The sequence below is a fragment of the Sapajus apella genome, unplaced genomic scaffold (genome assembly GCF_009761245.1).
Source record: "Sapajus apella isolate SASKATOON/1434 unplaced genomic scaffold, GSC_monkey_1.0 scaffold74, whole genome shotgun sequence".
Lineage (NCBI taxonomy): Eukaryota > Metazoa > Chordata > Mammalia > Primates > Cebidae > Sapajus > Sapajus apella.
The window spans coordinates 1,455,483-1,479,479 of NW_022437014.1; the positions used below are offsets into that span (position 1 = coordinate 1,455,483).

A 23,997-nucleotide genomic window follows, 5' to 3' on the forward strand; every position below is an offset into this window, starting at 1 on the left:
TAAAGACAGGATTTCACCATATTGGTCAGGCTGGTCTCAAACTCCTGACCTCAGGTGATCCGCCTGCCTCAGCCTCCCAAAGTGTTGGGATTACAGGCGTGAGCCACCGTGCCTGGCCGCATTTTTCATTCTTTATCAGACTGTTATGTCCCTCCTTTGTCCCCATCAAGTAAAGGTGATATTCTTTTTGTTTGTTAACAGAAATTTATTAATAGCAATTTACTTGTTGCTCACTAAAACTTTATTTCTTTTAACAATTTATAGAATTTAATGTTTACCAGTGCTTCCAAATATTCCATTTATTTATTTTTAAAGTTTTACTTTAGGTTCAGGAGTATATGTGCAGGTTTTTTGCATAGGTAAACTCGTGTCACTGGGGCTTCTTGTACATATTATTTAATCATTCAGGTACCGCACCTAGTGCCCAGTAGTTATTTTTTCTGAACTTCTCCCTCCTCCTACCCTCCACCCTCAAATAGGCCTCAGTGTCTGTTGTTCCCCTTTTTGTTTCCATGTGTTCTCTTTAGCTCCCACACCTAAGTGTGAACTTGTAGTTTTTTTTTTTTTTGAGGTGGAGTTTTGCATTGTTGCCCAGGCTGGAGTGCAGTGGCACCATCTCAGCTCACTGCAACTTCCGCCTCCCCGGTTCAAGCGATTCTTCTGCATCAGCCTCCGGAGTAGCTGGGACTACAGGCATGCAGCACCATGCCCGGCTTTTTTGTCTTCTAAATTGTGATTTTTTTCCCTCTCTCTCTCTCTTTTTTTTTTTTTTGAGATGAAGTTTCACTTTGTTATCCAGGCTGGAGTACAATGGCGCGATTTCGGCTCATTGCTGCTTCCGCCTCCCAGGTTCCCGTGTAGATGGGACTACAGGCATGCGTCACCATGCCCCGCTTTTTTGTCTTCTAACTTCGGATTTTTTTTCCTCTCCCCCTTTCCTTTTTTTTTTTTTAAGAGAACGGGGTCTCCCTATATTGCCCAGGCAGGTCTCGAACTCCTGGGCTCAAGCTATCCTCCCGCCTCTGCCTCCCTAAGAGCTGGGATTACAGGCGTGAGCCACAGCGCCCGGCTCTTTCTTTTTTTTTTTTTTGTTTGAGACAAAGTTTCGGTTTTTTTGTCCTGACTGGAGTGCAATGGTGTGATACTGTCTTACGGCAACCTCCGCCTCTTAGGTTCAAGCGATTCTCTTGCCTCAGCCTCTGGAATAGTGGGGATTCCAGACGTGTGCGCTGCCACGCCCTGCCAGTTTTTTTATTTTTAGTAGAAATGGGGTTTCACCATGTTTGCCAGGATGGTCTTGATTTTTTTTTTTTTGAGATGGAGTTTCGCTCTTGTTACCCAGGCTGGAGTGCAATGGCGCGATCTCGGCTCACCGCAACCTCCGCCTCCTGGGTTCAGGCAATTATCCTGGGTTCAGGCCAATTCTCCTGCCTCAGCCTCCTGAGTAGCTGGGATTACAGACACGTGCCACCATGCCCAGCTGATTTTTTGTATTTTTAGTAGAGACGGGGTTTCACCGTGTTGACCAGGATGGTCTTGATCTCTTGACCTCATGATCCACCCGCCCTTGGCCTCCCAAAGTGCTGGGATTACAGGCGTGAGCCACCGCGCCCGGCTGATTTTCTTCTCCTAACATCGTGATCCGCCCGCCTCTGGTTTTCTAAAGGTGTTTTTTTTTTTTTCTTTTTTTTTGACGGAGTTTCGCTTTGTTGCCCGTATAATGGCGCGATCTCCGCTCACCACAACTTCCGCCTCCCAGGTTCAAGCAATTCTCCTGCGTCAGCCTCCTGAATAGCTGGGATTACAGGCATGCGTCACCGTGCCCACCTTCCTTTTTGTCATCTAACTTCTGATTTCTTTTTTCTCCCTCTCCCTCTTTTTTTTGAGACAAAAGGTTTACTCTTGTTGCCGAGGCTGGAGTGCAGTGGTGCGATCTCGGCTCACTACAACCTCTGACTCCCAGGTTCAAGCGATTCTCCTGCCTCAGCCTCCCGAATAGCTGGGACTACAGGCGTGCGCCACCATGCCCAGCTAATTTTTGTATTTTTAGTAGAGACGGGGTTTCACCATGTTGACCAGGATGGTCTCGATCTCTTGACCTCGTGATCCACCCGCCTTGGCCTCCCAAAGTGCTGGGATTACAGGCGTGAGCCACCGCGCCCGGCTGTGTATTTTGTATTTTTAATAGAGACGGGGTTTCACCCTGTTGGCCAGGATGGTCTTGATCTTATCTTCCGACCCCGTGATCTACCTGCCTCAGCATCCCAAAGTGCTGGGACTACAGGTATGGTCACCTCTCCCGGCCAGTATTTGGTTTTCTAAAGGTGATTTTTTTTTTTTTTTTTTTTTTTTGACGGAATTTTGCTTTGTTGCCCGGGCTGGAGGGCAATGGCGTGATCTCGGCTCACTGCAAATTCCCCTTCCCAGGTTCAAGTGATTCTCCTGCGTCAGCCTCCCAAGTAGCTGGGATTATAGGCATGCACCACTGTATCCAGCTTCTTTTTGTCTTACAACTTCTGAATTTTTTCCCCTCCCTGTTTTTTTGTTTGTTTGTTTTTTGTTTTTTGAGACAGTTTTGCTTTGTTGCCCAGGCTGGAGTGCCGTGGCGCGATCTTGGCTCACTGCTGCTTCCGCCTCCCAAGTCCAAGCGATTCTCCTGTGTCAACCTCTCGAATAGCTGGGATTACAGGCATGCGTCACGATGTCTGGCTTCTTTTGTCTTCTAACTTCTGACTCTTTTCTTCTCCCTCTCCCTCTTTTTTTTGAGACAAAGTTTCACTTTGTTGCCCAGGCTGGAGTACAGCGGCGTGATTTCGACCTACTGTAACCTCTGCCTCCCAGGTTCAAGCGATTCTCCTTGTCTCAGTCTCCCGAATAGCTGGGACTACAGGCGCGCATTGCCACGCCCGGCTAATTTTTGTATTTTTAGTAGAGACAGCGTTTCGCCATGTTGGCCAGGATTGTCTTGATCTCATCTCCTAACCTCGTAATCTGCCTGCCTCAGCCTCACAGAGTGCTGGGATTACAGGTGTGAGTCACCACTGCCGACCAGTATTTGGTTTTCTAGAGATGATTTTTTTCTTTTTTTTTTTTGACACGGAGTTTTGCTGTTACCCAGCTGGAGTGCAATGGCGCCATCTTGGCTCACTGCAGCTTCTGCTTCCCAGGTTCAAGTGATTCTCCGGCGTCAGCCTCCGTAGTGGCTGGGATTATATTACAGGCATGTGTCATCATGTCCAGCTTCTTTTTTTTTTTGAGACATAATTATGTTTTGTTGCTCAGGCTGGAGTGCAGTGGCACGATCTCGGCTCACTGCATCTTCCGTCTCCCAGATTCAAGCGATTCTCCGGTATCAGCCTCCCGAGTATCTGGGATTACGGGCATGTGCCACCATGCCCGGCTTCTTTTTTGTCTTCTAACTTCTGACTTTTTTTTTCCCTATACTTCCAAACTCCATTATTTTTCCTTTTGTACTTCTACAGAAAACTGATCCTTTAAAAATTAATTTCGTGTATGGCCAATATGAAACACATTTTATACACTGGGGCAGAAGAAACCATAGGCTGTCACTTGTTTAAAGCAACAATATGGCACTTACTATCTGATTCAGGATGTTGTTCAGTATTTGAGGAGAGTCTGTGTGAGTGGGTGGTCCATGACTCCAGAGGATCCTCTGTGTGTGTGTATGCATGTGTGTTTTAACATGGATTGTCTGCAGAAACATGTGGTAAGGTAATTTATGTGATTTCAGAAGACTGATTCCAAGAGGTGTTTTTTTTTTTTTTTTTTTTTTGAGACGGAGTTTCACTCTTGTTACCCAGGCTGGAGTGCAATGGCGCGATCTTGGCTCACCGCAACCTCCGCCTCCTGGGTTCAGGCAATTCTCCTGCCTCAGCCTCCTGAGTAGCTGGGATTACAGGCACGCGCCACCATGCCCAGCTGATTTTTTGTATTTTTAGTAGAGATGGGGTTTCACCTTGTTGACCAGGATGGTCTCGATTTCTTGACCTCGTGATCCACCCGCCTCGGCCTCCCAAAGTGCTGGGATTACAGGCGTGAGCCACTGCGCCCGGCCTTTTTTTTGTATTTTTAGTAGACACGGGGTTTCACCGTGTTGACCAGGATGGTCTCGATCTCTTGACCTCGTGATCCACCCGCCTCGGCCTCCCAAAGTGCTGCGATTACAGGCTTGAGCCACCGCGCCCGGCCCTTTTTTTGTTTCTTTTAAAAGAATTGGAATGTGTGATTCTTATTCTTCCTGGGATTCGTTTTAATCAAATCTGTTTTCACGACATAATAAAAACTTGTCTATTGGCTTGAAAATTACTTGATTTAAAAATGCCTTGGCTGGGTGCAGTGGCTCATGCCTGTAATCCCAGCACTTTGGGAGGCCAAGGTGGGCGGATCGATTGAGGTCAGGTGTTTGAGACCATTTTGGCCAAGATGGCGAAACCCTGTCTCTACTAAAAATACAAAAATTAGCTGGGCATGGGGGTGCATGCCTGTAATCCCAGCTGCTCAGGAGGCTGAGACACGAGAATGAACCCGGGAGATGAAGGTTGCAGTTAGCCGATATCCTGCCACTGCACTCCAGCCTGGGCAACAGAGCAAGAGTCTGTCTCAAAAACAAACAAACAAATAAATGCCCTTCAGCTGTGCACAGCAGCCTGCGCGACAGAACAAGACTCTGTCTCAAAAATAAATAAATAATTGCCTTTCAGCCGTGCACAGTGGCTCACAAAGTGCTGTAATCCCAGCACTCTGAGAGGCCAAGGTGGGTGTACCACTTGAGCCCAGGAGTTCGAGACCAGCCTGGGCAACATGGCAAAACCCAGTTTCTATAAGAAGTACAAAAATTAGCCATGTTTGGGGGCCCAGCTACCTGAAACTTTTTTCCTTAAGTGTTAACTGTGAGTAAATGGCTCATAATATTGGTTTGTTTTTTTTTTCCTTTTCTTTTTTTTCTTTTTTTGGTAATGGAGCCTCGCTCTGTTGCCAGGCTGGAGTGCAGTGGTAGGATCTTAGCTCACTGCAACCTCCGCCTCCCTGGTTCAAGCAATTCTGTCTCAGCCTCCCGAGTGGCTGGGACTACAGGCATGCACCACCACATCCAGCTAATTTTTGTATTTTTAGTAGAGACGGGGTTTTACCATGTTGATAGGATGGTCTCAATCTCTCTCTCTTTTTTTTTTGAAGATGTGGTTTCACCATGATGGCCAGGCTGGCCTTGAACTCCTGACCTCAGGTGATCCACCCACCTTGGCCTCCCAAAGTAGTAGGATTACAGGAGTGAGCCACCACGCCCGGCCGGTCTCCATCTCTTGACTTCGTGATCCACCTGCCTCAGTCTCCCAAAGTGCTGGAATTAGAGACGTGAGCCACAGTGCCCGTCCGGGATTTTTCTTCTTTAAGTATTGCTCAGGGTTTCCTGTGCTTTTTTGATCTGAGTGTTGTTGTTTTTCATTAATTTTGGGAAATTCTTGGCCTTTGTCACTTCAAATATTTCTTCTATCTTGTTCCTTCCTATTCATCCAAGACTTCAGTTACATATGTGTTAGACTATTTGGTCTTGTCCTACAACTCTTGGATGCTCTGTTCTCATTTTTTTAATTCTTTTTTTCTCCTTGTGCTTCAGTTTGGTTAATTTCTTTTTTTCTTCTTTTTAAGACAAGCTGGTCTCAAACTCTGGGCCTCAAGTGGTCAAGCTGGTCTCAAACTCTGGGCCTTAAGTGGTCCTCCTGCCTTGACCTCCCAAAAAGCATTGGTATTATAAGCATGAGCCACCATGCCTAGCGTCCATTTAAAAATTTTTATTCACCTATCTTCAGGGTCACTGATTATTTCGTCAACTTTGTGTAATCTGCTAATGAACCTGTTGACCTCTGATGCCATGTTTTTAAAAATTTTTACCACTTTTATTTGATTGTATTTTTAGTTTTCACCTCTGCTGAAATTCCTCAGTTGTTCATGCATGTTGTCTATCTTTAAAATATTAATCATAGTTTTTTTTTTTCTCTTCAGACGGAGTCTTGCTCTGTCACCCAGCAGGAGTGCAGGGGCGTGATCTTGGCTCACTCCTAGGTTCAAGCAATTCCCGTCTCAGCCTCCTGAGTAGTTAGGATTACAGGTGCCCGCCACCACGCCCAACTAATTTTTGTATTTTTAGTAGAGACAGGATTTCACCTTGTTGGCCGGGCTGGTCTCGAACTTCTGACCTTATGATCCACCTGCCTCGGATTCCCAAAGTGTTGGGATTACAGGCATGAGCCACCGTTCCCGGTCAATCATGTTATTTTGAGGCCCTTGTCTGATAGTTTCAACAGCTGTGTCATCTCAGTCTGGTTCTGTTTATTGCTTATCTCTTGATAAGGTTGTTCCCCCCTGCTGCCCTGCATTCCACCTTCCTACCCTTCTTGATTTTTGTGTCTTATAATTTTTCTTTCTTTTTTTTTTTTTTTTTTTTTTTTTTTTATATAGAGTCTCACTCTTGTCACCCAGGCTAGAGTGCAGTGGCATAATCTCAGTTCACTGCAACCTCCCTCCTGGTTTCAAGCCATTCTTCTGCCTTAGCTACCTTGGTAGCTGGGATTACAGGCGCCTGCCACCATCCCTGGATAATTTTTTTATGTTTAGTAGAGATGGGGTCTCACCATGTTAGCCAGGCTGGTCTGAAACTCCTGACCTCAGGTGACCTGCCTGCCCTGGCCTCCCATAGTACTGAGGTTACAGGTGTGAGCCACTGTGCCCGGCTGTGTCTTGTAATTTTTTTTTTTGAGCCGGAGTCTTGCCCTGTCACCCAGGCTGGAGTGCAGTGGTGTGATCTCGGCTCACTGCAACCTCCGCCTCCCAGGTTCCAGTGATTCTCCTACCTCAGCCTCCCAAGTAGCTGGGACTACAGGTGCACACCACCACATCTGGCTAAGTTTTGTATTTTTCAATAGAGACGGGGTTTCACCATATTGGCCAGGCTGGTCTTGAACTCCTGACATCATGATCTGCCCTCCTTGGCCTCCCAAAGTGCTGGAATTACAGACATGAGCCACTGCACCTGACCTTATTTTTTTTTCTTTTGTTTTTTGTTTTTTAAGTTTTGTTATTATTTTTTTTAGTTGTTTTGTGACCTTATTTTTTTTTCAAGATGGAGTTTTGTTCTCATTGCCCAGGCTGAAGTACAATGGCGCTATCTTGGCTCACTGCAACGTCCATCTTCCTGGTTCAAGTGATTCTCCTGTCTCAGCCCCCTGAGTAGCTGAGATTACAGGCATGTACCACCACACCCTGCTGATTTTTATATTTTTGGTAGAGATGAGGTTTTGCCATATTGGCCAGGCTGATCTCAAACCCCTGACCTCAAGTGATCTGTCTGCCTCGGCCTGCCAAAGTTCTGGGATTACAGGTGTGAGCCAGTGCACCCAACCGTTGTCTTGTGATTTTTGATTGAATGTTGGATATTATGTAGAGATACAGAAAATGAGGTAAATTGTCTTTATCCTCAGAAATGGGCATGCTCTTCTGTCTTGCTGTTAGCATGTATTAGGTTGTCAGCCAGGAGCTGAGCTAGGTTTGGGTTTTCTTGTTGATATTGTTAACTTAAATGCACCACATGCTTCAGATTTTTCCAGTCATGGGTTTTTATCTTGCGCTGAGAGGGAAGCCTGAGTTATATACGTTTATTTTTTTCTCAGTCTTCCAAGTACTTCTACAGCTCTGAACTGTCCCTTAATCCTTTGCTACAAAAAGACCCTTCCTCTGCATTCTTGCCCCTCTCCTAGGGGTAAGCAGCAGTTGTTTTTTAGTGGTTTGTGGCCTGAGGTAGAGGTAGGGTGGTTCTCATTGTCCTGATCCAGTCTCAATCTTTAGCAGACCCGGTGAGTATAGACCTTGGGTTTGGGGTTTTCCCAACATTCTTTTTTTTTTTTTTTTTTAGACGGGGTTTCGCTCATGTTACCCAGGCTGGAGTGCAATGGCGCGATCTCAGCTCACCGCAGCCTCCGCCTCCTGGGTTCAGGCAATTCTCCTGCCTCAGCCTCCTGAGTAGCTGGGGTTACAGGCACGCGCCACCATGCCCAGCTAATTTTTTTTTTTTTTTTTTTTTTTTTTTTTTTTTTAGTAGAGACAGGGATTCACTGTGTTGACCAGGATGTTCTCAATCTCTTGACCTCGTGATCTACCCGCCCTGGCCTCCCAAAGTGCTGGGATTACAGGCTTGAGCCACCGCGCCTGGCCCCCCAACATGCTTTCCCTTTCTCTTTACAGCAGCCAGACTTTTCCTTGTATCTGCGGCAGGTCTAGGGCAGGAGAAAGTTTCCTATACCTCCTTCAGCAATAGCAGACTTTTGTGTTGGTGTTGAGCCCAGCTTCAGGCTTAGATGCTTTGTTAACTAGGGGAAGCTGTGCTTCAGTGCAGCCATTCTTTTGCATAGTCCCTCATGCGCTTCACTCAGTTCAGCAGAAATTTTTACCTTTCCTTGATGCTGGCTGCTTGTGCACATCACATCTTGGCCGCCTGCGCTTCTTCGCTTGCTGACAGATGTGTAGGTGAGAAAAGTCTCATAGTCATTGTCCCTGAAAGAAGCTTCCAGACCCACTTCCAAGGCCAGTGAGGTATGCAGGAAATCAGCTGCTTCTGGGCCAGGACAGAGCTGGTCTTTTCTTTAGGTGGGGATGGGGGATGGCCAGGGGCATTAAAAATTTATTTCCAACAGACAGATAGCATCATCAGGTACAACTGCAAGGGTGTCTCCACAGACACACGTTCACAAGGCATTATTAGTTCAATAGTGAGAAAGCCACTGGTGTGTTTTCCGTAACAGTATCCCACTTCACAGTGTAAACAGGTATTACTGTGTTCAGTTACAATTCCAGAAGGAAATTGGGGGCAATCCTAAAGTAAGGTACAACAGCTAAGAGATAACACTTTGGTTAAGAGTCTTAAATCGGCATTTCAGTCAGGGCTTTCCACATAGAGGGGAAAGACGTGTCTCTCAGAACTTAGAGTCTTTCTTCTTTTTTTCTTATTAAACCGAGAGCAGTGTTTTGTTTGCTCAATGTTAAACTTACAAAAAGAGATTAGAGAAAAAAGGCATCACTGGCCGGCGCAGTGACTCACACCTGTAACCTCAGTACTTTGGGAGGCTGAGGCAGGTGGATCACGAGGTCAGAAGTTCGAGACCAGCCTAGACAATATATGGTGAAACCCTGTCTACTAAAAATACAAAAATGAGCTGGGCGGGTGGTGTGCTCCTATAGTCCCAGCTGCTCAGGAGGCTGAGGCAGGAGAATCGCTTGAACTGGGAGGTGAAGGTTGCAGTGAGCCAAGATCACGCCACTGCACTCCAGCCTGGGTGACAGAGCAAGACTGTCTCAAAAAAAAAAAAAAAACCCCAAAAAGAAAACGGCATCACAAAAGCATCTTGAACGTTCAGCTCTTCCCGCCAATACATCAACTCTTAGGTTTTAGGTTTTAGTTGGAGCCTTTTATTTTTATTTTTATTTTTTAGTCAGAGCCTTTTAGTGCCTATTTTTTTTTTTTTAAGTGAAAACAAATTTATTAAGAAAGAGGAACAAAAGAATGGCTACTCCATAGGCAGAGCAGCCCAGTGGTCTTAAAATAGGAAAATAGATACTATGGCTGCAAAAATTAATAAGTGAGGTAGATAAATTAAAGCTTTCATACCCAGGACTTGCCTGTTACAACTTCATAGCCTTAAGAAATATTCATCAAGAAGACAAAAAAAAAATCTTTATAATTACTTGGCATAAGTCACACCAAGAAAATTCATCAAAAAAATTAATATGTGTACCTGTGATCGGAAACACACCCTTCCATGAGTTTCTTCTCAAGAATGAAAACCCAGTTCTTCAGCAGAGTAGGCACTAGCAAACAAAGTCACCTGATATTTCGGGGTTCAGGCAGAGGAAGGCATCTAAGAAGTGTGGGAAGGACGTTGACACTCTCAGGGCAGAGCTGGTCTTTCACATTGTGGTGAAACTACTAGAAAGAAGAAAAACATGCTTGTGGCTACTCTGTGCTTGCAACATAGGTGTGAAGCCATTGCAAGTCAGACGACCTGGGCTGCTCTGATAGTCGCGTGCTCCGTGAACTTGTACAAGTCACTTCTCTGTAGTTTTTCTTACAGTTTAAAATAGGGCAGTTAAAGTAGGTGGTCTTTAAAGTTTTGTCCAGTGCTGAAATTCTCTAATCCTAACGTTTCCTTCTGTAGTGTTAGCAGGGTGGAACTCTACAGCTAAATACCAGGACCTTGCTTTTCTGCAAGCATAGTGGTTAGCTTCCCATGTTATCTGGTTTGAAGCCCTGGTCATTACTTCTTGCCTGCATGTACGTCCCATTGATGATTATCTCATCTTGTTTTTCCTTTGGGAATAAATTGTTTTGTCTTCCCAGGTCTTTGAGCATGCGTAAATTTTGGCACTAGAAGGCCCTCAGTGAAGTAATAAATATATACAGCTAAAGGCAATTTAAGTCAAAATGTGATAATAAGTAAAAAGTGGTTGTAGAAATTAAATGAGAGTGAAATATTTTTTAAAATTTAGAGTCATCTAAATGCTAAATGCATGTTTAATATTGTTATGCTGTTGTAATCTAATTGGTTAAGAGGAATAACATTCTATAGTATTTGTTGAGCACCTACTGTGAGCTTGGTGGATGAGTGTGGATAAGCTCCTTTAGTCTCCTGATAACCCCATGATGTGTTTACTACTTTTAGCCTCATTTTACTGATGAAAAACCTGAAGCTTAAGGCTTTTAAGAAACCTCTCCAACTTGACATGGCTACTCAGTGGCCAAATAGGGATTCATACCCAGATAGCCTGACTCCCACGTTCAGATCAAGGTACGTTCATGTATCATAAATGCATAGTTGATGAATTCTAAAAAACTGAACATATTATGTAACCAGCCCTCAGATCAAGAACAGGGCGTTACTAGCACCAAGGAATCCCCTCCTTCCCTGTGTTAGGGTTTGCCAGAGAAACAGAGCCAACAGCAGTTGTGTGCGTCCTTGCGTATGTATGAGAGGGTCGTTGATGTTTACTTTAGGGAATTGGCTGATGTGAATTGTTTAGGTTTGCTATATCTAAAATCTGCAGGGGTAAGCCAGCAAGCTGGAGACCCAGGGCAGCTTCCACGCTGTTGAAGTCCAGACGCAGGCTACCAGCAGAATTCCTTCTTCTTCTGGGCCTATCAGGCTTTGTTCTCTTAAGGTTTTCAATTGATAGGCTGAGGCCCATTCACATTATGGAGGGTAATTCACTTTAATCAGAGTTCACCAATTTAAATGTCAATCTCATCCAAAAAACCCCACAAAAACATTTTCACAGAAACACCATGGCCTAGTCAAGTTGACACAAAATTAACCATCACACACCCACTCTTAGTTACTGCCCCATGAAGGCTAATCACTTTACTGATTTATAATTGCAAAGATTAATGTTGCCTTTTTTTTTTGAATTTTCTTTTCTTTTCTTTTTTTTTTCAGACTGAGTCTCATTGTTGCCCAGGCTGGAGTGCAGTGATGCGATCTTGGCTTACTGCAGCCTCAGCCTACTGGGCTCTGGCAGTCCCTCTCACCTCAGCCTCACCAGTGGCTGGGATTACAAGCACTCGCCACCATGCCTGGCTAATTTTTATATTTTTTGTAGAGATGGGGTTTCACCATGTTGGCCAGGCTGGTCTCAAACAGTTGTGCTCAAGTGATCCTCCCGCTTCGGCCTCCTAAAATTGCTAGGATTATAGGTGTGAGCCAGCACGCCCAGCCCTGAATTTTCTATAGATGGAATGACATAGTATATTAGTCTGTTTTCACACTACTGTAAAGAACTGCCCAAGACTGGGGTTATTTATAAAGGGAAGAGATTTTGCATGACTGGGAAGGCCTCAATAAAGTTACACTCACGGCAGAAGGCAAAGGGGAAGTAAAGACCTTCACATGGTGGCAAGTGAGAAGTGCCAGTAGGGGAAACACCAGACACTTGTAATACAGTCAGCTCTCAAGGTAATTCATTCACTATCTTGAGAATAATGTAGGGGAAACTGCCTCCATGACCCAGTTACCTCCCTGTCTCGACACATAGGGATTAGTGTTTGAGTTGAGATTTGGGTGGGGACACAGCCAAACCATATCACATAGTACATACTCTTTTGTGCCTGGCTTCTTTCACAGAGCCCATATACACAGTCCTAGAATTTTGATTGTCTAGGTAGTTGAATGGCCTCTCTTAGAGTAACCTGCGGGATTGAGGTACTGGAGGGTATAGAACGCCTTCCCCAAGATGTTGCCCGGGGCTGGCACTTGCCAGTGCATCTGCACTGCCCAACACAGATGGGCTAGCCTGGGGTGGAATCTGGAAGTTGGTAAGCTGTGCTTTTGGCACCCTCTGCCTTCTTCCTTCAGGTCCCTTCTGCTTTCCTGTCTTACTGCTTTTTGTATGCCATTCATATTTTGACTGTACAGAGGCCCATGGTGCCAGGTCTCTTTGTTCTCACGTTGCCCCCTGTCCATTGAAGCTCCTCAGCCCTTCTACTTTGAACACACTCCCAGTCTTATTCTGTATCTCCTCAGATTATGTCACATTGACAGACTTGGACCTCGGATACTTAGACGCCGTTCCTTTTTCTCCTGTCCTCCTCCTTATATACTTTTCTTATGGGTATGGAACTGAGGACCAGAAAGGAAAGTAACTTACCCAAGATCTCACAGATGGGAAGGTAGGGGTAGAAGGTGTGGATCAAGGGATTGTATGGAGCCTTAAATCTCTAGGCGCTGGTCTCAGATCTTACCTTGGTTCTGTCTCTTCTGCCTCTCCTTCCCTCTTTCTCTGCCACTTGTTTCCTGCTCTAGTAGCATTCCTGCTTGCCAGATGCCACAGGGGAGGGAGAATTTTACAACTCCCTGGGCTCTCTGGTAAGAACCCCCACCTGCACAGGGACCCTTCCTCTCTTTCCCACAGTGACTGGTTGTCATCCTCTCCCCTTTTCTCAGTGTACCCGCCTGGCAGAGGCAGGGCCAGCCATTGAGACTAGAGCAAGGCTCAGGTTGGGTGGCATGGAATTGTGGTCCATTTCTGTTTGGTGTGTGGCGGTTTGGAGATCCCGTTTCTTTTCCTGAACATCACTCCCCTGCCTCCTTCTATTCTTCCTTTGGTCAGCCTCTAAATTCAGTGACCATCAGGGTTGAAAAAGGCAATGTGGGGCCTTGAAAGGAGCTCTGTCCTAGGAGTTAGGAGACCTGCCACCAATGAACTGTGTGAACTTGTCCCTTTGGGCCTCAGTTTTATCATCTGTAAAATGAAGGTTGGATAAAGTGGTCTTCAAGGTCCCTCCTGGGATACATTTTATGCTGCTGCTTGATTTAAACCAGTGAGTCGCAAATGAAAGGTTCCAGTTGTGGCAGTGTAATTAGGCTTAGCAGATGGGTGAGATGAGAAGGAGATGTTCTTGCCCATAGGATTATCCTTTCCCATCCATTTCATTGTGCCTCCCTGGTGTTTTCAGAAAGCAAATGAAAACCCTTGTTTTTCTCTGTGTACCCATTCAAACCTATAATGTTCTTGTGTCTTCACGAACTTGTATTTACTGTTAGCCGTAATGCAGAATTCACGTTACAGTGTGTGGTTTTCTCTCTGCCATGATGATTGTGATGGCGGGTGGAGCCAGTCACAGCTGGTCCCTGGAGAGGGAGCTGTGTGTGCCAGATTTATTGTGCTGGAGCTCCAGTTTTGTTTTGTTTAAATCCCCTGTCTCAGTTTTGCTGATACCAGTTAAAACCAAAGATGGTGAAGAGAGACAGAGACAGGTTTATGCCCTCTCAGTTTTAGACATTGGTGATATAGGTGTTGGGTAAGGGCCTGCTCTCTTATATCATTTGCTTAAAACATTTCACTTTGGAAGGACAGAAATTAGCCTTGTTGAACATCAACTCCCTCTGCAAGAGAAAGAAATACTGAATACTGTTACATTATTGACTGATATCTTTCTAATGAGTACTGAAAGCCATTTTGATGCCAAGATCTTCGTTTCACCTTCAGATAAAATGTTTCATCTTTCATTCTCTGAAAAACAGGGAGTATGTTAAGAATCATTAAAGGAAAGGCAGTAGTTAGTTCTGGATCCTGCTGTTGCTGCCTTGGCCTCTCCTTTCTCCTCTTCACCTCCCCTGCCTCTGTATTAGTGAAGAAATGTGTCAAAAATTTCATGCTTCTTCCATTAGTTTCTACTTCGACCCTCCCCAGTAAGTTAAATAAGAGTGGAATTGTTAATCCTATTTTACAAAAGAGAAATCCTTTTATTTAGTTTTTTTTTTTTTTTTTTTTTTTTTGAGACGGAGTTTCGCTCATGTTACCCAGGCTGGAGTGCAATGGCACGATCTCGGCTCACCGCAACCTCCGCCTCCTGGGTTCAGGCAATTCTCCTGCCTCAGCCTCCTGAGTCGCTGGGATTACAGACACACGCCACCATGCCCAGCTAATGTTTTTGTATTTTTAGTAGAGACAGGGTTTCACCATGTTGACCAGGATGGTCTCGATCTCTTGACCTCGTGATCCACCCGCCTCGGCCTCCCAAAGTGCTGGGATTACAGGCTTGAGCCACCGCGCCTGACTATTTAGTTATTTTTAAAAATTTTAAGTTCAGGGGAACATGTGCAGAATGTGCAGATTTGTTAGCATAGGTTAAACGTGTGCCATGGTGGTTTTCCGCACAGATCATCCCGTCACCTAGATATTAAGCCCAGCATCTATTAGCTATTCTTCCTGATGCTCTCCCTCCTCCCTGACCACCTGTCGACAGGCCCTAGTGTGTGTCATTCACTCCCGTGTGTCCATGTGTTCTCCTCATTCAGCTCCCACTTATAAGTGAGAACATGTGGTGTTTGGTTTTCTGTTCCTGCATTAGTTTGCTGAGAATAATGACTTCCAGCTCCACCCATGTTCCTGCAAAGGACATTATGCTGTTCTTTTTTATGGCTGCACAGTATTCCATGATGTATAGAAGAGAAATCTGAAATGTGGCAAGGTTAAGTGACTTGCCCATGGTCACTTAGCTAGTTGATGAACAATTTGGGGTAAGAAACCAGGACTCTTGAACACTAGTGATTTGTTAATTTTCCAACATGATTCCATCTCCAGTCGTCACCCATACACACCTGCCATTAGGAAGGTCTTTGCCATTTCTCTCTCTGGCCACCTTCTGAAAGCACAGGTCAGAAGCCAGTTCCTTAGCTGGTGGGGTGGGTGGATAAACAGCAGGGGATAGGAGGTAGAGAAGGGAGAAAGGTAGCACAAAGCCCAGACTTAGTTTTTCCTTCAGAAGGTGTAAGAATTACTTATTTCAAAGAGTCAGGAAAGTGAACAGAGTCAGCATTCCCTTTTCCTTGGCAAATGGATTGAATTTCTTGTTGTGAATATTAGCTGCAAGGCAGTGTTAATCTGCTTCAGTAGATCCGTCATCTGATTGAAGTGCATGGGAGACAGGATTGTCCATGGTGCAAAGACCTCTTTGTGTAGGGCACACCATCTTTATGCATGATCGAGCCCTGGTGTGTTAAACGCCTCACACAGGGATCTTACCCACATTTGTCAGTTGCCTCCCTTGAAAGTATTGAGCTTTTTGAAGGTAGTATGGCATCATGGTTAAGGTGAGAGATTAGTTCTCTCTGTCTGAATTTGAATCCTGGCTGTGCCACTTACCAGCTGTTTGACCTTTGACATCTTAGTTCACCTGTGTGTGCTTGAGTTTGCTTATCTGTTCTAATTGGGGGTTGTGGGTTAAATGACTTAATAAATGTAAAGCACTGAAGAGAGTACACAGTGTTGTGAGAAAAGCAATTTTTCTTCCATGCAGCCCTCCTTCCCTTCCCCCATCATGCACACTCTGTGTGTGTGTGTGTGTGTGTGTGTGTGTGTGTGTGTGTGTGTGAGAGAGAGAGAGAGAGAGAGAGAGAGAGAGAGAGCGCGCGAGAGCTCGAGCTTTTGGAATCTGTATTTCTCGCTGGCCTGCTGAGCCCTCCAGGTAGCTGTAACCTCATTGAAGTTTTACCTGTGGTGTCTATCTGCATTTGAAGTGTGTTTCTAAATGTGGTCCTCAGCAAGCTCCTTTGTGTGGAGAGCTGGGAGAAAGGGAACCAGAGAGTGTGCCCTGTACTCCCAGCCCCACATGTTCTGGGTTCCCACACCCTAGAGACTGGGGACACTGCAAGACATAGCTGAACCTTTTAGCAGGATGAATATTGAGTAGCTGTCTCAGTTTGCTTGGACTACTATGATGAAATGTCAGAGACTAGGTAGCTTAAACAACAAGAATTTATTTTCTCACTGTTCCGGAGGCTGAAAGTCTAAGAGCAGGGGACAGTATGGTTGGGTTCTGGTGAGAGTCCTCTTCCTGGCCTGCGGACAGCTGCCTTCCCACTGTGTGCGTGCATGGCCTTTCTTTGATGTGTGCAGCTGCTGGGGGTTGGGGGGGATATCAGAGAGGAAAATCAGTAACCTCAGCCTTGCATCCTCTTTGGCCCCATGTGTGATGTTATTTGTAAGGCAGTGTCGGATCTCCTCATACATGGAGAGGTATTAGGTGTCCATTTCCCTGTCTTCTAGAGGTTTGGGATAGAGGTTGTGAAGGAAGAGCAGATTATGCTTACTCTGCCTTTTAAGCTCAGAACTAGGATGTGTGTGTTGGCGGGAACACCAACATGATGATATATAATGAAGGCCTATCTTGTCACCTGTGTCACTGCAGCCACCCCACACAATTGTCACTGACACGCCTCGCCTCACAGGACTTAAATTTGAAACCCAGTGAAATCCAGGGAAACGCAGTGCAAGCTCTCTTACCACTTTCCTGTTAACCAACTCCAGGAGTGATGAACACTTTTCAGTTCCCTGGATGAAACATGCTGAGCAATGCCCACAGCATGCTGAATGCACAGCTGGCAGCCTGCTCTCTGCCGTACCCACTCGCTTCAGCACCCACTGGCTGAATTATGTGCTTACCAAAGGCCAGCTTGTTCCCAAACCCATTTGTTCAGCTGTAGCTGGTATTGTAGTTCAGTAATGTATTTAAGTATTGGATAAACTGATGAAATATAACTGCAAATGAAATGATTTTTTTTTTCCTTTTTTTCCCCCCCATGAACACCAGTTAAAAGCTGTGGAAAGACTCACAAGTCCAAGTCACTAAAACACATTACTGTCAAACTAGATGAACATTAAGATTGGGAGAAATCATACTCTAAAATTTTATACTGCGATTACTCTGCAAGTATCTACATTTTTAGTCAACTTTAACAAATCATGAACAGAAAATTGTCAACCATGTATTATGTTCTGGTCCATGTGAGAAGGGTGATGTGGACCTCTTAACCACAGGGTCTTCTTTGGACCCTTATTCAAAGAGTCTCACCCTATGTTAAAGAATGGGTGAATGAATGAAGATTTATATGCATTATGGAAAAATAATAATTTTAGATACATAATTTTTGATTTTTTTTTTTTCTGTGACTTTTTTGACTAACCTGGTTACTGGACCTGGTTACATTGAAAATGAGGATTTCTACTGTTGTGATTGAGTTTAAAGTTGGTTTGATTTCATTTCAGTGGATTTAGAGAATTTTATTTTTTGTATGGTAAAAACAATAAAACCAACAGTAGTGGGGCTTTTTAAAATGAAGTTTTAAAGCAAGTTAAGGTGGGCCATTCTGGATTTTAGTAGATTCTTTTGTTCTTCTCATAGACTTGAAGCATATTGAGTCAGAAAGACCTGATTTTTTCATTTTATAAATGAGGAAATGGAAGTCAGGTAAAGCATGTTGGTGCTAGTCATCTGCAGTGGCTGGAGTGAAGTGGGCAGAGCCACAGTGGGAGGGGCCTCCTCTCTAGCCTCCCACTTTAGTTCTCTGTCTGTCCCCAGAGCTGGAGCTTTCCATGATAGCAGTGCTTCATTGGGTTGACTTCTCCGGTGATGGTATTGACTTTTACTCTCTGCTCTGTGACAGGACCAATCTGGAGGCCTTGCAGAAGAAGCTGGAGGAGCTAGAGCTTGACGAGCAGCAGCGAAAGCGCCTTGAGGCCTTTCTTACCCAGAAGCAGAAGGTGGGAGAACTGAAGGATGACGACTTTGAGAAGATCAGTGAGCTGGGGGCTGGCAATGGCGGTGTGGTGTTCAAGGTCTCCCACAAGCCTTCCGGCCTGGTCATGGCCAGAAAGGTGAGTTTGCTTTGATCAACAGGTAATTGGATTATCTCTCAGGTACCTAGAGGCCTGGGGACCAGGGTAGAAGGAAGACTGACTTTCCTCAATACCTTCTTGTGCTGTTTGAATTTCGAATGCATGTCATCTATGAGGTTACGGATAAACACACTAATGACTGTGTTAGTGTATTAATCCCCATCCTGTCTAGAAAATAATAAGTGACTCTTCTTTAGCCTTCTGTGTGCTGTGGAAGGATGCCAGGGTATCTGTTTATTGCTTATCATGTGCACGAGAAGCTGTTTTCATTCACTTAGCCCCAGTGATACACAACACGTGGATTTCAAGTTGTTTCCCACTTGTGCCAGTAAATTCCCTTTATCTTCCTGCATTACAGCATCTGAACTCCCTACCATAGCATGTACTCATTGAGCTGGACTTCCCTTTCCTGTCTGCCTTGGTCCTCTTTTAGAACACAGCCCCCTGCTCCAGAAAGGTTGGGCTTTTTTGATGTTTTTCTGCACACTGTGTTCACTCCCGTGCCCATATTTTTTTTGTGCTCTTGTTCCTTCTGCCTTTTCAAACAGTGCCCATCTTCAAGATACACCTTTTATCTAGCTTTCACCAGGTGCTCCAGCCCACACTGGTAACTGCTGCATTCATGTTCTCTGACACTCACCATCTGTGGGATTTTTTAGAAGTTCAACCTTACTATGTAACTTTTTTATGTGGCTGTCACTTGTCTCCCTAGCTGGAACAAGGGAAAATGTTAGGGTGACATAAGGTAGGACCTTAGACTTTGTCTCAGTCTCAACCACATCAGGCTCCTGAGCTCAAGAAAGAATCTCTTGGGCAGCCTAGTTTAGCATACCTGAGTTCCCCATACCCTTCTACTTCCACAATTCTTGAGTGTGGACCAAGTCCTCAAGGTCAATTTCTGTTCATATCTGAGCTCCAAAGGTTCTTTTGGAGTAAGCCCTTTGTTAACTTTGTTCCTGTCTTGGCTTCCAGGAGCTGAGGCACAGCTGGGACAGCCCCCAGTGCCCATGCCTGCCTTAAAACAGTGACACTCAGTTCTTGGTCGAGCAGAAACTTGTTTGTTACAACTTACCTGTTTCTCCTCCCCCTACCTTTAAGAGCTTAAACATTTAACAAGACTACATATTTCGTCCTTCCTTCCCTCTTTCTTTCATAAAATCTCTCTTTCTTTCACCTTTCTTTTCTCCAGCTAATTCATCTGGAGATCAAACCCGCAATCCGGAACCAGATCATAAGGGAGCTGCAGGTTCTGCATGAGTGCAACTCTCCGTACATCGTGGGCTTCTATGGTGCATTCTACAGCGATGGCGAGATCAGTATCTGCATGGAGCACATGGTATGTGACACCCTCTCAGCCTCTGGAGCAATGGCTTTAAGAGTTGGGTGGCTCTGGCCTCATCTTTGGTCTGGGAGTTGACCAGCTGCCGCGATGCTGCTCATGGGATCCACATCACTATCTAGGGCCTCTGGGAAGTCTGACTGTAGGGCTTGGAATATTCACAAGATGGTAGACCTCCTTTCTAGGTCTTTGCCTCTCATCAAAGAAGCGGCAGTATTCCTGGTGGGTGTACCTAGAGCATTTCTCTTAGTTACTTGATTCAGATGACCCTAAGATGTGATGTAAGTAAAATCTGGTAAATATAGTTTAAATCCATTTCTTGTGTACAATGTTGTATGCTAGGTGCAAGGCTCTGGGGTTAAGAAGATGATATAATCCACTGTAAGGGCAGCCTGAAGGGTTACTTTGGGTTTCTTCATGATGCACATTAGTGGAAGGAGAGGGCAACGAAGAGAGAGGGCATTCATGGGCTAATTAATTATCTACATGTGAGCTGCCACTCATTTTACCACTATGTGCTTGGAGTCCCTCCTTCTCTTCCGATATAAGTCTTCCAACACACCGTCCAACTTAGGGAATTCTGCAGATGTTGGTCTTTGCTTTATTCTTCCTGGGCTGATGGCTCTGAGATGAGGGCTGACATGAGTCTGCATGCTTGGTGGCTGTTGTACTTTCAGTCCAGTATTGTGTCTCTCAGCTCCTACCCCATTTTCTTCCTGACGCCTCAGACCTGCCCTGACCTCTAGAACAGGGGTCCAGGTGCCCAGTCTTTTTTTCTTTTTTTTTTTTTTTTGAGACAGAGTCTTGCTGTCGCCCAGGCTGGAGTACAGTGGCTCGATCTTGGCTCACTGCAACCTCTGCCTCCCGGGTTCGAGTGATTCTCCTGTCTCAGCCTCTAAGTAGCTGGGACTATAGGTGCCTGTCACTGTGCCCAGCTAATTTTTGTATTTTTAGTAGAGATGGGGTTTCACCATATTGGGCAGGCTAGTCTTGAATTCCTGACCTCATCATCTGCCTGCCTTGGCCTCCCAAAGTGCTGGGATTACAGGTGTGAGCCACTTCGCCCACAGCCTGACCAAGTCTTCCCCCACAGCCTGACCAGGTCTTCCCCAACAGCCTGACCAGGTCTTCCCCCACAGCCTGACCAGGTCTTCCCCCACAGCCTGACCAGGTCTTCCCCCACAGCCTGACCAGGTCTTCCCCACAGCCTGACCAGGTCTTCCCCATCCTGGCTACCCTCATTCAGTCATTCATCACATACCACCTAATAGGTACCAGACGCTGTTTGGCCCTTGAAAGATTTTCTCCCCCAGTCTCGTCCCCAGGATAACTCCAGAGACATCGTCTGATTTGGAACATCTCACTATTTCCAGAGAGCCAAATCCATGGGGGGAAAAAAACTGATCTGCAGTCACTGAAAATGGGCCAAGAGAATGGGAAACCGACCCTCGTCATTTCCAGTGTCATCTTCTCCTGAAGGAGGAGGATGGCTTGAAGGAAGGGGAGGACGTGGCAAGGGCACAAGGGATGTGATCAACATCTGTAAGTTCAGAGTGAATAAAGAATTCCAGAATAAGGATGCCTCCTAGCATCTCAAAAAAGGTCATGTAAATGAAGAAGCTTCCTAGTATCTCAAAGGAGGTCAATGTAAGAAAAATAAAAAGATTGGCCAGGCACGGTGGTTCACGCCTATAATCCCAGCACTTTGGGAAGCTGAGGCAGGCGGACCACGAGGTCAGGAGACCAGCTTGGCCAACATGGTGAAACCCCATCTCTACTAATGGTATAAAACAATTAGCCAGGCGTGGTGGTGCTGCCTGTAATCCCAGCTACTCGAGAGGCTGAGGCAGGAGAATCGCTTGAACCTAGGAGGCGGAGGTTGCAGTGAGCCAAGATCACACCATTGTACTCCAGCCTGGGCGACAGTGCGAGACTCTGTCTCAAACAAACAAACCAAAAAAAATAAAATAAAAAGATTGTCCTATTCATATGGCAGGACATACAGGCTAAAAAAGGAAGGTTCCAATAGGGTCTGAATGAAGAGATAGACCACTGCCTATCAATGTTTGGGGCCTAATCCTAATCTCTGAAGCAAATGCTCTGGAATTCAATCACACTCACCTGACACATGCCTCCTGGTTCACCTATTAAAGAATTCTGGGTACAGAATTTGGAGTTAAGAAAGAATTTTTGATGGTTCAGAAGGAAGCAGGATGAGATGACGCTTGCCTGGTGCTCAGAAGCCACATCGATACCGATACCTTTCATTTGAGAAAGTACCAGAATAAACCCATTCAGTGTGGGAACAGCTCTGAAGGGCAGATGTCTCTATACCCTGGCAGCTCACATGGCACCTTGCACATAACAGGCACTAAAAATGAGCATTTGTGAAGATGAACCCATGTTGCCCAGGCTGGTCTCCTGGGCTCAGGCAATCCACTCACCTCAGCCTTCCAAAGTATTATGATTACAGCCAGGAGCCCCATGCCCAGCCCCCAGAAGGGTTCTTCTAAAGTTTATTAAGACAGGGCAGGCTGTGGGCATGTTGGACTTTCTGCTTTGCCTTACCTTCAGCATTTCAAAGGTGTTGTCAGGTAGAGAGACCTCCGTTTGATAACTGTATCCAAGCTTCTGAAGGTCTTTGGTCCTCTCTTTGTCATAGTCTTTGGATGAGTTCTGTGTCATGAATATTATTTTCCCAACACTTTATTATGAAAATTTTCACTGGCCAGACATGGCGGCTCACGCCTGTAACCCCAGCACTTTGGGAAGCTGAGGTGGGCAAATCACCTGAGGTCAAGAGTTTGAGTGCAGCCTGCCCAACATGGTAAAATCTTGTTTCTACTAAAAATTACAAAATGGCTGGGCACAGTGGCTCATACCTGTAATCACAGCACTTTGGGAGGCTAAGGCAGACGGATCACCTGAGGTCGGGAGTTTGAGACCAACATGAAGAAACCCCATTTCTACTAAAAATACAAAATTAGCCGGGTGTGGTGGTGCATGCCTGTAATCCCAGCTACTCGGGAGGCTGAGGCAGGAGAATTGCTTGAACTGGAAGGTGGAGGTTGTGGCGTGAAGACTTCTGTGACCCAAAGTATGGAGAGATTTTCTCTACACTCTACTACTAGCAAACACTACTAGGTGTCCTCCTGTTCAATTCGACACTATCTACTGGGAGATCATGTCAGATCCTGTGGGTTAAAGGTTAAAAAATTAGACGGTCATGGTGGTGGACACTTATAATCCCAGCTACTTGGGAGGCTGAGTCAGGAGAATTGCTTGAACCCAGGAGGCAGAGGTTGCAGTGAGCTGAGATCACGCCATTACACTCCAGCATGAGTGACAAGAGTGAAACTCTGTCTTTAAAAAAAATTTTTTTTTGTAAGCGTACGGGAAAACTTGAAGGGAAGGTACACCCATAAACCTACCACCTAGATTCTACAACTTATATTTTGATATATTTGGTTTACTGCATATCCATTGTGCCAGTCACTTTTGGGGGGATGCGTGGGTTTTTTTTTTAAATTTTTTGAGACAGGGTCTTGCTCTGTTGCCCAGGCTGGAGTACAGTGGCACAGTCTTGGCTCACTGCACCCTCTGCCTCTTGGGCCCACATGATCCTCCCACCTCAGCCTCTCGAGTAGCTGGGACTACAGGCACATGCCACCATGCCAGCTGATTTTTTTTTTTTTTTTTAAATTTCACCACTGTGCAAAGAAGGATGATTTTTGTATTCTTAGTAAAAATGGGGTTTCACCGTGTTGTGCATGCTGGTCTTGAACTCTTGGGCTCAAGCAATCCAACTGTTTCAGCCTCTCAAAGTGCTGGGATTACAGGCGTGAGCCACCACATCTGGCTCTGGGGATGTGTTATAAAGTAAATTTGCATCATCAGCATTGGTTGAGCCCCATCTTCTAGAGCACTCAGCCAGGGGCTGATCTTTCCTAGAAACAAGCTCTGTGTGCACTGCCCTGTCTGAATTTTGAAACCCAAGCAGGGAAATTAATGCTCCCCGATTAGAACAGCAATGCTTTTGTCCTTGTGGAAGTAGATTGCTGCTCAGGTGGTAGCTGAGCAACCAGAGAACTGGGGATCCAGAGTTGGTTCTTGTGCAGGAATAAAAGCTTTTGAGCAGTTACTTTCATAAAGCGTTTGTCTCTTCCATAGAAAACCTTCACAAAGGCACCGTTGACTTAGTTAATAATTGGCTTCTAAAAATAAGCACAATTTCAGCAGCTTAAGGCAAGGAGTTGGCAACAGTGTATTAGAATTAGCAAGTTGTAGGGTTAGTTGCAGGTGCAACGCTGGGCAATTCTGACTGGCCTATGCCCCTTACATTTTGTAATTCCATTGTTCACCCTATAACTCTGCTTGTAGTTCTGTGGAGGTTAGAGGGAAATGAGCCAATCTTTCTTTCT

General features: G+C 45.3%; 1 protein-coding gene across 2 annotated transcripts in view; it reads left to right on the plus strand.

The window, feature by feature from the left end:
- MAP2K1 (mitogen-activated protein kinase kinase 1) overlaps window positions 1–23,997 on the plus strand; it is a 102,170-nt gene that overhangs the window by 30,936 nt on the left and 47,237 nt on the right. For both annotated transcript variants that reach the window (XM_032251051.1, XM_032251052.1), the window contains exons 2-3: window positions 18,006–18,216; window positions 19,427–19,573. In XM_032251051.1, the coding sequence (XP_032106942.1) occupies window positions 18,006–18,216; window positions 19,427–19,573 (358 nt within the window). The remainder of the gene's footprint in view (window positions 1–18,005; window positions 18,217–19,426; window positions 19,574–23,997) is intronic.